Source organism: Carcharodon carcharias, chromosome 7, assembly GCF_017639515.1.
Source record: "Carcharodon carcharias isolate sCarCar2 chromosome 7, sCarCar2.pri, whole genome shotgun sequence".
NCBI lineage: Eukaryota > Metazoa > Chordata > Chondrichthyes > Lamniformes > Lamnidae > Carcharodon > Carcharodon carcharias.
The window spans coordinates 48,950,970-48,967,121 of NC_054473.1; the positions used below are offsets into that span (position 1 = coordinate 48,950,970).

The 16,152-nt window shown below is 39.2% G+C and overlaps 1 protein-coding gene and 1 non-coding gene across 13 annotated transcripts in view; one reads left to right on the top strand and one right to left on the bottom strand.

The window, feature by feature from the left end:
• Positions 1-892: 892 nt before the first annotated feature.
• magi1b (membrane associated guanylate kinase, WW and PDZ domain containing 1b) overlaps positions 893-16,152 on the bottom strand; it is a 510,580-nt gene continuing 495,320 nt past the window's right edge. For all 12 annotated transcript variants that reach the window (XM_041191217.1, XM_041191208.1, XM_041191207.1 and 9 more), the window contains one exon: positions 893-3,194. In XM_041191217.1, the coding sequence (XP_041047151.1) occupies positions 2,416-3,194 (779 nt within the window). In that variant the 3' untranslated portion in view covers positions 893-2,415. The remainder of the gene's footprint in view (positions 3,195-16,152) is intronic.
• Positions 3,855-3,989, top strand: LOC121280605. The gene has a single exon (XR_005943657.1). It is a non-coding gene; the product is annotated as a U11 spliceosomal RNA (small nuclear RNA).

Genomic DNA, 16,152 nt, shown 5'->3' on the forward strand with positions numbered 1-16,152 from the left:
CTTGTCCATATTTTTTATATGTATGTATTTGTACACATTTGCATGCTGTCTTACATTCTTGTAGTATAGATCTCTCAGTTAATGAGCAGTTTTTCAACAGGGGAAATCTAGATATATTATTTAGAATATTAATAGATCTTATGCTAGTACATTTCATTTTGGAACTTTGGTACATTTATTCACAAACCAAGAAAATAATCCAAACTCCTTAACTGGTTTATTGTTCTCATTTTTTTTTTTATTATACTTTGGGATCATGGATTTGTGTTCAATTACTAATCATGTTGTTCTTGTCATTTTTTAAAACAATGTTCCCATATTGTTAGCGAAAATTTCTAAATTTGTGAAAGAGAATTCAAACCATGACCAAGAAATCAGCATAGTTCTCTTGCTGCGGAGGAAAACAGCCTATTTTGCACCAGGAAACCGTGTATCAATGAACAACTGCAGACCATTTGAGATCTATAATTACAATAACTATCACTATAAGCATTCACATTTATATCTACAGGAGTTGCAATCAAATCTGTATCATGCAGGATGACTACGCAAATGGTTACTTCCTTCTGTGAAACCAACATGAAAGATGCATTGTTGGTAACCTGTAGCACACTTTCCAACATTTCTAATGTAAGTTAACATACTTTGGCACAGAAACAAAGACAAATGGTCGGGTCCACCTTTACAGATCTATTTAAAGCCAATCACCTGCTACAACTCTACCTCTTCAACCATGTATTTCTAGTCTATCTGGTCCAATGTAGACTGAGATTACAGTGGAACATAAAACATCATTTTTTGAATATCCTTCAAAAATATAGCTCGGAAGATAGTCAAATAGTAGGAAACAGGATAGGTTCTTTATGGCACTCATTAACACTAAATTGATGAATTTGTATGGAAAATTTTATTTGATAATAAAAATAGCATTCACAGACTTCTTTTTGTAGCTACATATACATTGTGATCTGTTTTGGGATTGGGGGGAAGAAGCTATAAGGATAATATTAACATCTACATACTATACTGTACTACACTAAAATTATGTATATAGCCACATGGGTCAAGCTACGAATAATGTAGTATTTATATATGCATAGTGTTTTATAAAAAGATTTGCCCATATATTGCTTTCAATCTACACAGCGGAACATTAGGCCTATAGCACATTGCAAGAATTAATGCTTAAAGAACACAGACTGCATACAATTATCTCATAATATACAGGCAGGTTCACCATCAAGAAATAGAATTTCAAAACCAACAAAAACTTAATAATTATTGATATAGTATTCCTTTTGAAAACAGTTCTATATACCTGAATCATTTTGCTTTAAAATATGTCCCATAAATCAGTTTGTTCCATTTCTGAAATATAAACACTATCACATTCCTCACAACTAGTTTTGCCATAGTTTTACTTTTTTTTTACAAGAAAGGCAACATTTTCCAACAGGCTCAATTAATTACAATTTAAACTTTGTACACAAGATGGTTAGTCATACATTTGTACAGTACCATGGCAACAACAGTGATAAAACTTGCAATGCTTACTTTAGTGTTGTAATGGAAATGTGAACAGTATACATATACACACTGAAGCACTGAAAGCAGTTCACTTAGTGGTTCAACAGTAATGAAGAGCTTCTTCATGGCTCAGCTAGGCAGTTTCTCCTTTCATGTTTCAAGCAGTGCCACAGCAGACCTTCACCACACAGTCCCCTTTTGCAATTGGCTTAGAAATGATCAAATTAATCTACATTACTATTTCACTTCAAATCTTGAATATGTTTACAATTGATGCTAAAGCCTGCACAATCTCTTTAGCCATTTTTCTATTGGTCTAAACACACTCTCTCCTTCATAAGTATATCAACATCACGAGTCATATTACTCCAGTTTAGAAGCTTGCTCTTCTTCTATGTCAGCAACTCACCAGTTTAAACAATACCATACCCATCAATTTTTAGATGTTTCAGAAAGCCTCCAAACTTTTTGTGTGATATAGAAAAATACTTAGTATTAAAACGGCATAGTGTTTCGACAAAGTGCAATTATTTTGTGCTAATGTCATCTGGTTTCATTACAATGTTGGAGACACCCCAAGGACTAACAAAATATCTGGCAAGTTATCTAAAATCAATAATACAATTAAGGCTTACATTTGACATGTAGTTTCAATACTATTTTCCTTTTGAGCAATCCCTAGCTTGTGTTGGGTCAGGCACATTTTACTGTTATCATTTTCCTGACATATATACAGTGTCATTTTTGTTTGTATTCTGTATTTTTTTTTACATCAATAGGCCTCAAGTCTTTTCAAGCTGACAAACACCGATCAACTTTGGATCTGTTCAGAGAACCTATGTTGTCCTTTTAGACAGAACTTGGCTTGTCCAGTGCATAATCCTTCGTTTAGATGCTGAGATCAGTGCTGCATTCTCGAACAGCCTTCCTTCTAGGCTGCGGGGATTGCCTAGAACTTCTGGGAATGTCATTTTTCTCCATGTTATGTTCATCTTTGTGCCTGGATCTTTCATCAGCTTTGCTTCTTTTTTCAGGTGACCTGTCTCTTTTTGCATCTAGCGACCTGTGTCTCCTTCTCTCAGGTGACCGCTCTCTTCTTCTCTCAACTGTTGATTCTTTCTTCCTGTAAGGTGACCTTTCTTTTGTTCTGTCAGGTGACTTTTCATTTCTCTTGCTGGGTGACCTATCTCTCCTCCTGTCAGGTAAATCTTGCCATCTCCCTTCAGGTGACCTTTTTCTCCTTTCAAATGGTCCCTCCTTGTGTCTGCCAAGAGATCTTTCATTCTGTTCCATATTTTGACCTGCCATCCTTGATATTTCCCTACCTCTTTCAGGAGATCGTTGAAGGTATCCATTCTCTGCCTTTCTTTCTTGACGTTGTTTCCTATCAGGTGACCTGTCCGTCTTCCTCCCGGGTACATTTTCTTTTCTTTTGGAAGTATCATTCCAGGTTGTAGTGTGGTGTTCCTTGGTTGGTCTGCTGTGTTCTTTCCTGCCTATAGGCTCTTCTTGTTCACTAATCCTCCTGTCCCTGTGCTGTGATGATTTGTGAATTTCTGGTGGATAATTGGGTTCCAGTGATGGATGAGGTCGTCTTTCTGATAAATATTTCACTTCCGGTACATTTTGTGAACCTGTTGTGGAACTGCCCCTGTCATTGTTTGGGTCTGAAAGATAAAATAAAGATAATTTGGTTCAAATATTGATGAGTAAAACATTTTAACATGATCTGTGCCCACTCAATTATCCTGCTACTACTAATACAATTTTATCCTTGAATCTATTCAACCAGGAGAACTCCACTTCACAACAATTTGGTATTTAACATGCTGGAAACTTTAAGCATTTTTAGTGAGTTCTATGCTAGTAATGTGATGAGCATTGATGTATAGGTTGTATAAGAACATTCTTAAAAGAACATTTATTTTTCACAAGAATATCAGCAGCTAATTTCCTATCAAGCAGAGCACAAAATGGATGATGAGTAAAGCGTTCTATTTTGCCCCGAACTTAGACATTGGGATACTAGGTTATTGATGCACAGTACATTCACCTTAAATTCCTCTCTACACTATTTTAGTAAAGGTTAACTTGAAAGTAGTGGAAAGAGGAATTTCAGATGAATGTATATCCCACAGTGTCATTTCGGAAGCAATTCATCTTAAGATGAATCTCAAAAGAGCATGGTCTATAACTGAAGCAAGCTATTTCAAGAACATGTAAAGTATTTTGAATAGGATTTAAGGCTTGCCTCAATTAAAATTACTTTTGGTATATAGTCATTTTCAATTCAACCTTTAATATAACCTATTAGGAATATGTGATGTTTGTAGGGTTTCTGCTGTGAATAGCACATGGACAAGGCGCTTGTGCTTTATCCATGCGGAATAGATATCAAGAGATTTTGGAAGCACAATTTTTGTTTCCTGGAGCTGCTGGTGATCATTTGTCTCGGCGTTCCACAAAAAAAAATTTGGAATTCCTTTATCATTCTCACCACTTGCAACAGATTACATAGCAACCTTATTTATGTAGTCATTTATAAAAGACTGGCCATGTCCTGCTTTTTAAATCACTCTCAGTCCTTGTGAGGAATAGTGACTCCTGAATCTTCTATGATGAAGAACCCCAACTTCAAAGTAACTGCTAACTAAATGGAAGGTTACACGCAAAACACATAGATGACTATGTTTCCAGTAGAACAGTCATCCAGTATTATGGCCATTGAATAATTAGATTTTCTAAACTACTAGATCTGCACCTACGATACAATGGGCAGCAGCATTTACCTCAGGCACAAGCAAATCCTCAAATGACATATAGCTATTTCAGCAACACAGTTAATTAATTTCCACAAATCAATCTTTTTAAGTCAGAAATGATGTCAATCAAGCATTTTGCTCCTATGAAGAAAGTTGGGTTTTGTCATCTGCCTGTTTACCTTTGATGCTCAGTTGCCTCAAAAAGATGATCAATTCTCAGCCAGTTTAGATGTACCATAATACAGTTATTGTGTTTGCTGGTTCAGGAACTTACTGATTAATTCCAAAACTAAATTATGTCAAGCATTAACGTTTCAAGGCAGTAATGTATCTCCGGTTCACAATAAACCACAACCTTGCAGTTTATAATGCAACTGGAATCCTACAATGTGTTGCTTGTAGTATGTTACTAATCATAATTCTCCTTTATATACTTTATAATAAAATAATGAATTTTCTGGTAATCCCATGACAGAGGAAATGACAATACCAGTAAGATCCCACCAAGTCATCCATTACACCTTGAGGTCCTACATTATGAAATCAATATTGCTTTTTAACCTTTGTCATGTGGCATTATTTTGATCTTCAAACATCATTAGCAATAGTAAGAAGAAATAATTTTAAATGAAAACTCAATATTTGACATGTAGTATAAATTATAACATATGTATGAGTGAATTTAAAATGCATTTCAACCTTAGGATCCAGATAATAATCTGAAACTGCTCAAATTTAACTCATGTGACTGGTGACAGCTGAAATCCTTGACTGGATAACCATTTTATAATTCACTTACAGCTTTCCTCTCTCTTCTAGAATATATATTTGACAGAAATATCGCAATATAACTAAGCACGTTAATTTTTTCTGTAAAGCATGTAGTAAGATGCCATGAACAGTAAATGGTTCTGTTAACATTATGTATCATGACCTTCAGCTTCTAGCATAAACCAAAGTAGCAACATCATCATCCAAGCAAGTTGACATAAGGGAAGACTGGAGACATGGTGAAAAGATCTCTACCATATATACATTAGCATACATTCTAAATCCCATTCTGAAATTAGGCCTTTCTGCCTGTTATCTAAACCATGATTTCAATAGATGTTCAAAACCCACTTGAGCTTCATGCTCATAATTAGCATGCCTGAACTCCTTGGCCAGATTACAGCCATGTACTCACTCCCTCCTGGGTAATGCCACTTGTCAAACAATCAGCACTCTCTTCACGTACAGTATAAATTATTATTTTCCCCCTTATATTGGTATTCTTAAGAGTGTCCTGATGAGTGTGAGACAAAAAGCTTAGACATGTCTCTTTTGTCAGCAATACTCAAGTTCTGTACTACCAAAAAACTGACCCTTCTGGGTTTTCATCCGTATGAATAGCATCAGACAGTTAAAAAAAAAACCCTTTAGATTTGTGCATTTTAAAAATAAACAGGAATAGTAAGTGCAATAATGGCAATGGGCACTGGACTCCAGTGCTGTTTCTATTCCATACAGGACATTGGTTTACAAAAAATATTAAATATCAATTTTTTAGTTTCCATGATGCTAGATGCACTGCACATGTCTATTCAATGTATGCATGTGTAAAATTTAAACAAGTCCCACAACATTACTACCAGATGAAAGGTCATCTCTATAACACTACAAAGAGAAGAAAAGGTGACATGGAATTCTTTTCTTTCTGTATTATTGTGCTACAAGTGCAAAGAGATTGTAATAACTTGATATCCCTGGGGATTCAATGCTCAACGGTTCAAAGTTGACTTCATATTGGTGACAGTTTATGTCGGTTATGATTTTATTTAAGCTTGAATGAGAACTAATACATTATATTATTTGAGGAGCAGTTTACAAAGAAAAATTGAAGTTTATATTATTTGCGATTGTCCTCTGGGTGGAATGTGTGGTCCATGCCCCATTCCTTCTAATCGTATGTGTGTCCACACCTCTCTGGTGACCTTCCTGGCTCTTCTACACTGAGAATGACACAAACCTCATAGGTCATACCATTAAAACTGAAACTGCAGAGAAATCCATGCAATCAAAGGTACAACAAGTTCTCTGGTCAAGAATGGGCCTTGGGCCTTCCTCATCTGTTTTTAAACTTAAGCACAATATTTTTCTGTGCTTGTTGTCTATTCTCATGATTGATGACTCAACCTAAGACCTTGTGGACAACCAGAGTTCCAATAGTAAATAAAACATATGTTTCCCTAAATTGGACACCCAAAAAATTAAACTAAAATAATAAATCCTGCCTGCACGAAGCTGCTAGCCAATCAGAGGCCAGCAGCAGAGGGAGCAGAGGCTGCTAGGCGCACTGCACCCACCAGAGGGCCAAGAATGCTTTGGGACCCTAGACCAAAGGTGAGTGAGGATTCCAGGGGCTTTTCCTGCGATCAAGTGGGCCCAGCCACCATGGTTCCCGCTGCGACAGGCAGCATTAAATCCAGCCCAATATATTGATTCAATGAAGTAATTTTAATAGGAGCTAGGATTATGGCACACCATGATTCACACCAACCTGACTAAACACTAAGCATCACACATATTCATTTAAACTGTAGTTTTATAAGCACGTTAAGTCTTACTAGCTTTGAATAGTATATGCGCAATTTTATTCAGCAAGTCAATGTTAAGATTTAAACATGATAACTCTTTGTCCTCGCCAAGTATAGTTTTGAGGAGACAGAGCTGTCTGAAGAGCTGATTTAGTTTTGGTCAATTGGAAAGGTTACACTCAGATTTTATCAAATGGATGGTTGGCAGATATTCAGTGATGTTTTATGTTGGGAAAGTTCATTGTTAGTTTCATGAGTTAAATGAAAACCAGTTCCAGCTATTCTTCAGATTTTCAACATAACCAGAAAGAACATTGTGAACTGTATATAATCAAGTATCTACCAATTAATCCAAACCACCCTGCAGCATAGGTTGCTCAGTATTCCACAGTTCACTAGCATTTGAAGCTGAAATATTGTAAATATCTACATTGAAATGTATTCCATGCGTGTTTCCCAATCAGGATTGTCACTGTTACATTATTTAGAAATTTATGTTTAAAATGCAAGTGAACTGTTTCCAAAAATTCCAGTAAGGAATTTTGTTTCACAGGTTAGTTGCAGCTTAAAATAATGTAAAATGATGGTACACCATTACTTTATGTTTTGTTATAAACACAACTCGATTATATAAATCAAGCACATGGATATTCCCGATTACATTTAGCTTGAACTGACCAAATGTTAGATTGTTTGAATGAAAGTAGTGATGTTGTAAATACCTCGTTCTTGGTTTAAATAAAGCAAAGTGTCATAACAGTAAAACATAATATCAATGAGAGAATATTTATTCCCTTTATATTTTGTATCTATAGTATATAAACAAAGAGAATTATGCAAACATTCAGTGAAACTCCATTATTGCTATCACGTAGCAGTATTACGACAATCTGAATCACATGATACGCTGACAAGGTAAGCTTACAGACTTTTCATAATATGTTTAGGATTTTTTTTGTATGCAGCATACGGTAATATATTGGGCAGTTTGTTTTGGAGTTTGCAGAATGCTGCAGCTGCTTATAATTTAGCACTGGCATATTGGACCCTGCATCGGTGATAAACATAGAAGTAGGCTACAATGCAGCAAACTCTATTAGATGGGGTGTTTTTATGACCTGAGAGCAAAGCTGAAACTGTTTTATCAGCATCAGTTTTACTCTGTTTATTTCATAACATTGGCTGACAAAACTTTCTGCATTGTAACATACTCCTACATTTATCACACATAGGGTTTACACAATAGCCTGTGCTGAACTGCAAATAAAGCATCCTGCAAATTCCAATACAGCAGTTTCAGAATCCTTTAAACAGTGAGTAGAATTTTTTTCTTTAGATTTATTTTCATCTATTTTGTTCTCTTGCAAGCCACTTCCTGTCATATATCCTCCTGCAACTGAGAAGGTGAATGATAAAGATGCTGGGTGTATGAGGTAAAAGGCCATTGCCAGCAGTATGAGACAAATCAGGGTAAGAGGCTGCAAACTGAACATTACCAGAATCAATGAATTTATGAAGCTACATAAAAGAAAGTTATGTATTTGGGAGGAAAAAGGAGTCTTACTGAAGTAGTAGGCCTTAAAGGACTCTATACCCCTCAAGTGACTGCCAATGCCATTTGCACTTAACTCGAAGGAGGCACAATTTGAGTGACAAAAATTGGCCAGGAATTCAAATCAGTATAAATACTACACATATATTTGAGCATATACTAAATGTCCCTTCACTTTGCAGATTAGAGTGCCTCATTTTCATGCTCCATCTGGCAGTGTGACTGAGATTAGTTACAGAGTGCAGCAATAACATCACAATTGCTGCTGATCAATGAGCACCTACTCATTCCATACTTGACCAGTCAGAAGAGAATAAGCCGGGAAGATAATGGTACACCTAGGAATATGTTAGAATACTGAGAAAAATAATACAACATGATGCTTTTATTTATGATAAAGATCACTGGAAAAAAAAAATTTCCAAAGTGATTTTTGAACGAACTCATTGCGCAATCCAACAGTGTGATATTCAGCATTAAAGGAGTAATTTTAACATGAGGGAGCAGGTGGGATTGGGTGCGCATGGAGTGTGTATGCTGGATGTGGCGGGGAGAGGGCATGGTGGTGGTTGTCAACTGCCAGCTACAGCAAAGTGAGGGCATGCTCAAAGAGCACCCCTTTTCTTCCTGCCCACAAGGAGCACCACTTCCCAGCCTTCCAAGCACCACAAGTATCACACCCTGTCCCCCAATACGACCCTATTCCCCAATTCAATCCTCTCATGGGACTTGGCCACCCCAACCCCAGGATGGTAAACCCTGACAGCTCTCCAGGGTCAGGGATTGGATAGTCCTTGGGATCGGACCACAACACCACACCCCCTCCACCCTTGCCTGTCCCACGTTGGTGATCAGAACTACTTGTTCCCTGCCTGACTGAACATCAAACCCATCAATCAGGCTGAAATAAAGGTGGGGAACCTTTTGATGATGTCAGATCTCCGCTGTGGAGTCACCGTGTGCATGGAAACACTGGGTTTCTCATACACTCCTGGCACCCCTCTGCCCTCTACTCCCAGCAGGCTGAAATGTCAAAACTTTTCCCAATATAGGATCTCACTGATTGGGAAAAAAAGGCTTGCACATGGCAGCACAATATTAATAAGAATATTAATAAATTAACAGGCATGATATTCCACAATACTCCAGTCACATTTTTTCATCTCCTCATCAGCACCTCTGCCGTGAACAATGGAAAGTAAAAGATGTCAGTGTTGAGAGGACAGGGGCTTGTGAGAGGGTAATTGTTTTGCAGAGGCTGACTGCGAACTGAGTATAAAAAACTGAGTAAACAATAGTAAATGTTTCCAACATCAAATCCTTTGGGGAAACTTAACCAATTTCAGATGCCAGTTCCTAATAGAGATAGTCACACAGGGATCTCATGTTGGCAGTTGGCACGATGGATCTCGGATTATTTTATCAACATTGACACAAGCTGATGGTGGCTAAATTCTGGTATTTATCAGTTAATTTATTAAGTGGTCTAGGGACATATTATTGTCTCCAGACAAAAACTGAGGTAGAAATTCATTACATGGTCCACCTGATATTCAGCTCCAATGAAGTCACCAGCACTGAACACAGGGTTGGGTCTGTAATGGGCAACAAACATAAAGCTGCCCCTTATGCAGTACTGCCCGAGATCATACTCTACATCATTGAGGGCAAACCAGATACTTCTTCACATGGAGATTGGGCAAATCTGATAGGAGATTTATTACTCACTCCTGTGCTCACTCTCACCCATCTCCAAGTGGCTGGTTACAGACTTGGATTGAAATTGGGTTAGAAGCAGGTCCCCTATTCTTTCAACCATAAGGAAACAGAAAAAAACATTTGTAAAAATCACAAAGCATGAACTCGAAAAAGAAAATGAACCGTGTCTGAGCCTCACCATTTTCAAAGAATGGGACGTACGACCCCAATCATTTATCCATCATTTTAATGTTATTCCTGCTCATACGATCCTTATAGAACTGATGAGAATTGGATGATCATAATTGTCAAATTTAAGAAAAAGGCAATTCAGATTCAAAATTATGACCTTCCTTAATGGGAATAAAAAACATCAATTTTTAATGCTATCAGATAAAATATCCTCAGCATTTTTTGAAAAAAAAAGCCTGTCTCTCACCTTTTCTATTGTAATGCAAATAATTCCACGTGTGCAAACAGATTATTGGGAGGATAGTGAGCATGAAGAGATGGCCCACGGTATATGTATATTTGTTTTAGGTGGTTTCATAACAGAAAAGGTCAATATTTGAAACTGCCAAAATCTCACTGGCACTGCAAGGGTGGCAAAGACTTCACAGAAGTACATAAAATTCAGCTTAAATGTTTCAGATCATCTTCAGTTCAGAGAAACAAAATAAAAATAGAAATATATGCAGTCGACATCATTCTTGGAAAATGAGTATATAGCAATCTTTATTTAAAAAAAAACTATTTTTAACCATAGCCCTCAAACATTTAAACTTTGATACCAATTAAGATTTAAATCTTATTCTGTTTAGAGGAATTTGTGTTTGTGCATTCATTACTTCAGTACTTGTAGTTCTTTTTAGAGGATGGAGTTGTAGACAGCAAATCACAATACCAAAGGTCAATACTTTTGTCAACTTTTGACTGTTTTTTAAAACATATTCACTATGAGTAAAGTTAAATAACAAAGTGGAGGAAACCAAAGCATTAGACACAAGAGTGGTAGCAATAGAAATCTTTCCTTATTTAAAGCTGTGCTACATTCCGGCTAGGTACTTTCCCAACAAATTTATCAAGGACGTCAACTCACAAACAAATGCCTGTTATATGCAAGTTTCCTGAATTCCTCCAAAACCCATCATGCCATCAGCACTACAATTCTACTTATTCTTTAAGCAGGTCTTTTCCCTCCATTCAAACCCGAGTTCAGTCTCTGCGCATCCACCCCAACACTTGGACTGTTGGGCTGACAGTGCAACAGTTTCAGTACTGCTTCGTCCCTCTCCAATAGGAGAAAGCAGAAAATTACTGTTGGCAGGTGGGGCTTCCCTATCATAAATAGTGCTAGGAACAGAGCTTCATACAAGTTACAGCTCTATTGCATTAAGTAGGGCCTTTGCTAATTGAATAGTGAGAAAGAAAGCACCGAGTCTTTATACTGGCAACTTATAATAGCAACACACAGCAGGAAATTGGAGAGCAGGTGCAGTGGGCAGGAGAACAGAGCAAAAGTCAAAGAGGGCTGTATGGGAAACATGTAGAGGATGCCACATTTACACAACAGCTTGGCAAACTGGACTGTCGTTATGTTCCACCCAGTTAGTAGGTAGCTTCCTTTGCTGAAAGCACAACATAGTGTCACTCTTGTCGGAGTCCATCTGACTATTTCAGTCCTATGTAGCGGAAGAGCCATTTCCAACACTTCTCAGGGTTTACAGCTGAGCTTCCACTGTAGTTATGGTGGATAACCAGGAGAGCCCAGCAGAAATAACTGGTATTTATTTTCACACCTCCCAAGTGATCCAAGGGAGACGATGGCGTACTGGTATTGTCACTGGACTAGTAATCCAAGAGTACACCTGGGTTCGAATCCTGCCACGGTAGGATTTTGAATTTGAATTCAATAAAAATCTAGAATTAAAAGTCCAATGATGACAATGAAACCATTGTCGATTGTTGTAAAAACCCATCTAGTTCACTAATGTCCTTTAGAACCTACATGTGGCTGGTTGGGAATGCCCTCTGAAAGGCTTAACAAGTCACTCAGTTGTAACAAACCGCTATAAAGACACAAAAAAAGGAATGAAACCGGACGGACCACCTGGCATTGACCTAGGCACTGGAAATGACAACAACAATCGCAGCGCTGTCGACTCTGCTATGTCCGCCTTACTAACATCTGGGGGCTAGTGCCAAAATTGGGAGAGCTGCCTCACAGACTAGTCAAGCAACAGCCTGACATAGTCATCCTCATGGAATCATACCTTACAGATAATGTCCCAGACACCACCATCACCATCCCTGGTTATGTCCTGTCCCACCGGCAAGACAGACCGAGCAGAGGTGGTGGCACAGTGGTGTACAGTCGGGAGGGAGTTGCCCTGGGAATCCCCAACATCCAGTCCGGGTCTCATGGCATCAGGTCAAACATGGGCAAGGAAACCTCCTGCTGATTACCACTTACCGCCCTCCCTCAGCTGATGAATGTGCTCCTCCATGTTGAATATCACTTGGAGGAAGCACTAAGGATGGTAAGGGCACAGAATGTACTCTGGGTGGGGGGGGGGGACTTCAATGTCCAAATGTGGCTCAGCAGCACCACTACTGACCAAGCTGGCCAAGTCCTAAATGGAATAACTGCTAGACTGGGTCTACGGCAGGTGGTGAGGGAACCAAAAAGAGGGAAAAACATACTTGACCTCACCCTCACCAACCTGCCTGTCACAGCTGCATCTGTCCATGACAGTTTCGGTAGGAGTGACCACCGCACAGTCATTGTGGAGATGAAGTCCCGTCTTCACATTGAGGATACCCTCCATCGTGTGGTGTGGCACTACCACCATGCTAAATGGGATTGATTTTGAACAGACGTAGCTCAAGACTGAGCATTATGAGATGTTGTGGGCCATCAGCAGCAGTAAAATTGCACTCGAACACAATCTGTAACCTCATGGCCTGGTATATCCCTCGCTCTACCATTACCATCAAGCCAGAGGATCAACCCTGGTTCAATGGAGAGTGCAGGAGGGCATGCCAGGAGCAGCAACAGGCATACCTAAAAGTGAGGTGTCAACCTGGTGAAGCTATAACACAGGACTACTTGCATGCCAAACAGCATAAGCAGCAAGTGATAGACAGAGCTAAGCGATCCCACAACCAACGGATCAGATCTAAGCTCTACAGTCCTGCCATATCTAGACGTGAATGCTGGTGGACAATTAAACAACTCACTGGAGGAGGTGGCTCCACAAATATCCCCATCCTCAATGATGGAGGAGCCCAGCACAGCAGCGCAAAAGATAAGGTTGAAACATTCGCAACAGTCTTCGCCCATAAGTGCTGAGTGGATGATCCATCTTGGCTTCCTCTGGAGGTCCCCAGCATCACAGATGTCAGTCTTCAGCCAATTCGATTCATTCCACGTGATATCAAGAAACGGCTGAAGGCACTGGATACTGCAAAGGCAGCATCTGACATCATTCCGGCAATATTACTGAAGACTTGTGCTCCAGAACTTGCCATGCCCCTAGCCAAGCTACTCCAGTACAGCTACAACACTGACATCTACCCGGCTATGTGGAAAATTGCCCAGATACGTCCTGTACACAAAAAGCAGGACAAACCTAACCTGGCCAATTACCACCCCATCAGTCTATTCTCCATCATGAGTAGAGTAATGGAAGGGGTCATCAACAGTGCTATCAAGCGGCATTTGCTTAGCAACAACCTGCTCACTGGTGCCTAGTTTGGGTTCCGCCAGGGCCATTCAGCTCCTGACCTCATTACAGCCTTGGTTCAAACATGGACAAAAGAGCTGAATTCCCGAAGTGAGGTGTGAGTGACTGCCCTTGACATCAAGGCAGCATTTGACCAAGTGTGGCATCAAGGAGCCCTAGCAAAACTGGAGTCAATGGGAATCATGGGGAAAACTCTCCACTGGTTGGAGTCATACCCAGCACAAAGGAAGATGGATGCGGTTGTTGGGGGTCAGTCATCTCAGGAGTCCTCAGGTAGTGTCCTACGCCCAACCATCTTCAGCTGCTTCATCAATGACCTTCCTTCCATCATAAGGTCAGAAGTGAGGATGCTCACTGATGATTGCACAATGTTCAGCACCATTCGTGACGCCTTAGATACTAAAGCAGTCCATGTCCAAATGCAGCAAGACCTGGACAATATCCAGGCTTGGGCTGACAAGTGGCAAGTAACATTCGTGCCACACAAGTGTCAGGCAATGACCATCTCCAACAAGAGAGAATTCAACCATCACCCCTTGATGTTCCATGGCATTAGCATCATTGAATCCCCCACCATTAACATCCTGGGCGTTACCATTGACCAGAAACTAAACTGGACTAGCCATATAAGTACTGTGGCTACAACAGCAGGTCAGAGGCTAGGAATTGTGTGACGTATAACTCGCCTCCTGACTCCCCAAAGCCTGTCCACAAGGCACAAGTCAGGAGTATGATGGAATACTCCCCCCTTCCATCACTGAAAAAGCTGGACACCGTCCAGAACAAAGCAGCCTGTTTGATTGGCACCACATCCACAAACATTCACTTCCTCCACCACCGACACACAGTAGCAGCAGTGTGTACCATCTACAAGATGCACTGCAGGAATTCACCAAGGCTCCTTGGGCAGCACCTTCCAAACCCATGACCACTACCATCTAGAAGGACAAGAGTAGCAGACACATGGGAACACCACCAGCTGAAAGTTCCCCTCCAAGTCACTCACCATCTTGACTTGGAAATACATCACCATTCCTTTACTGTCACTGGGTCAAAATCTTGGAACTTCCTTCCTAACAGCACTGTGGGTGTACCTACACCAAATGGACTGCAGCAGTTCAAGAAGGCGGCTCACCACCACCTTCTGAAGGGCAACTAGGGATGGGCAATAAATGCTGGCCCAGCCAGCGAAGCCCACATGCTGTGAATGAATAAAAAGTTCAATGTGGTCTAAGACAATGCAACAATTTTATATTTCATCCTCCCTCCTTGAGGCTATACTCACTGTTTATATTTTTGCAAACATATTTTACAATCAGCTCAATTTTGTGCATGCAAATTCATTCTTTTGATAACTTGTTTTAATTATAAAACATTAGTTTGGATTCAATGTGTGGACAAGGGCAGTCGTAGATCTGATTAGCATGTAGTGCGACATTTTCTTTTAAAACACTTATGCAATGATTTGAACAGAAATAAGTTGTAAATTAATAGAATCTAAACACCTCATATTAAGTGGGTGTATATGTGTTGTGAACATATAGGTTGTGTGTAAAAAAAAAAGTCAATTTGAGTTTCTCACAATCGTTTCTCGTATTAGTGACTGGGGAAAATAGAACGTAAGATTTTATTAATTTATAACTTATGTTTGTATTGCACAACAAGCTCCATAACTTTAAACTCAGATTTTATATTTGAAACAACTAAAAGCATACTGAAATAAACAGAGATGGGCACAGTGATAAGATATTCTTATAAATCTATGTGAAACAAATTGAATAAGGGATTATCAATCAGACATCTTCTAAGGATATTGAGACTGTTCTATTCTGTTAACAGAGGATGCAGGCAGGCAAAAGCTTCAAAGACTGAACTTCATCAGACAACTGCTTTCAGGGAAGCACAAATATTTTAACGGGTCCGATTGATACGTTTAACCAGCAAACAGATGGCATTTAAACCAAGGCAAGTCATTCATTCTTGTTTTAAGAACTTCCAGACTGGACAATTCCTTAACTATTGAACTATATGAGCTACAAGGTAGAAACTCAGTTAATTATCACTGAGCTATGTGCTGCTTACAGCCTTAATGGCAATGTCAGTGAACAAGCTGAGCAGATGAGTCAAAGATTTTACAGGTTTACTCTAGTAATTATTATCATGTCCTTGGCATTTATTTGAATCAAGCTAGTTTTATCACAGCTCAAATAGTTCCATATACTCAGCTGTTCTCCTTTCATGGGCTGTGAAGCAAAAAGAAAATCAATCTTTGCGTCTCAATTGAGACTGGA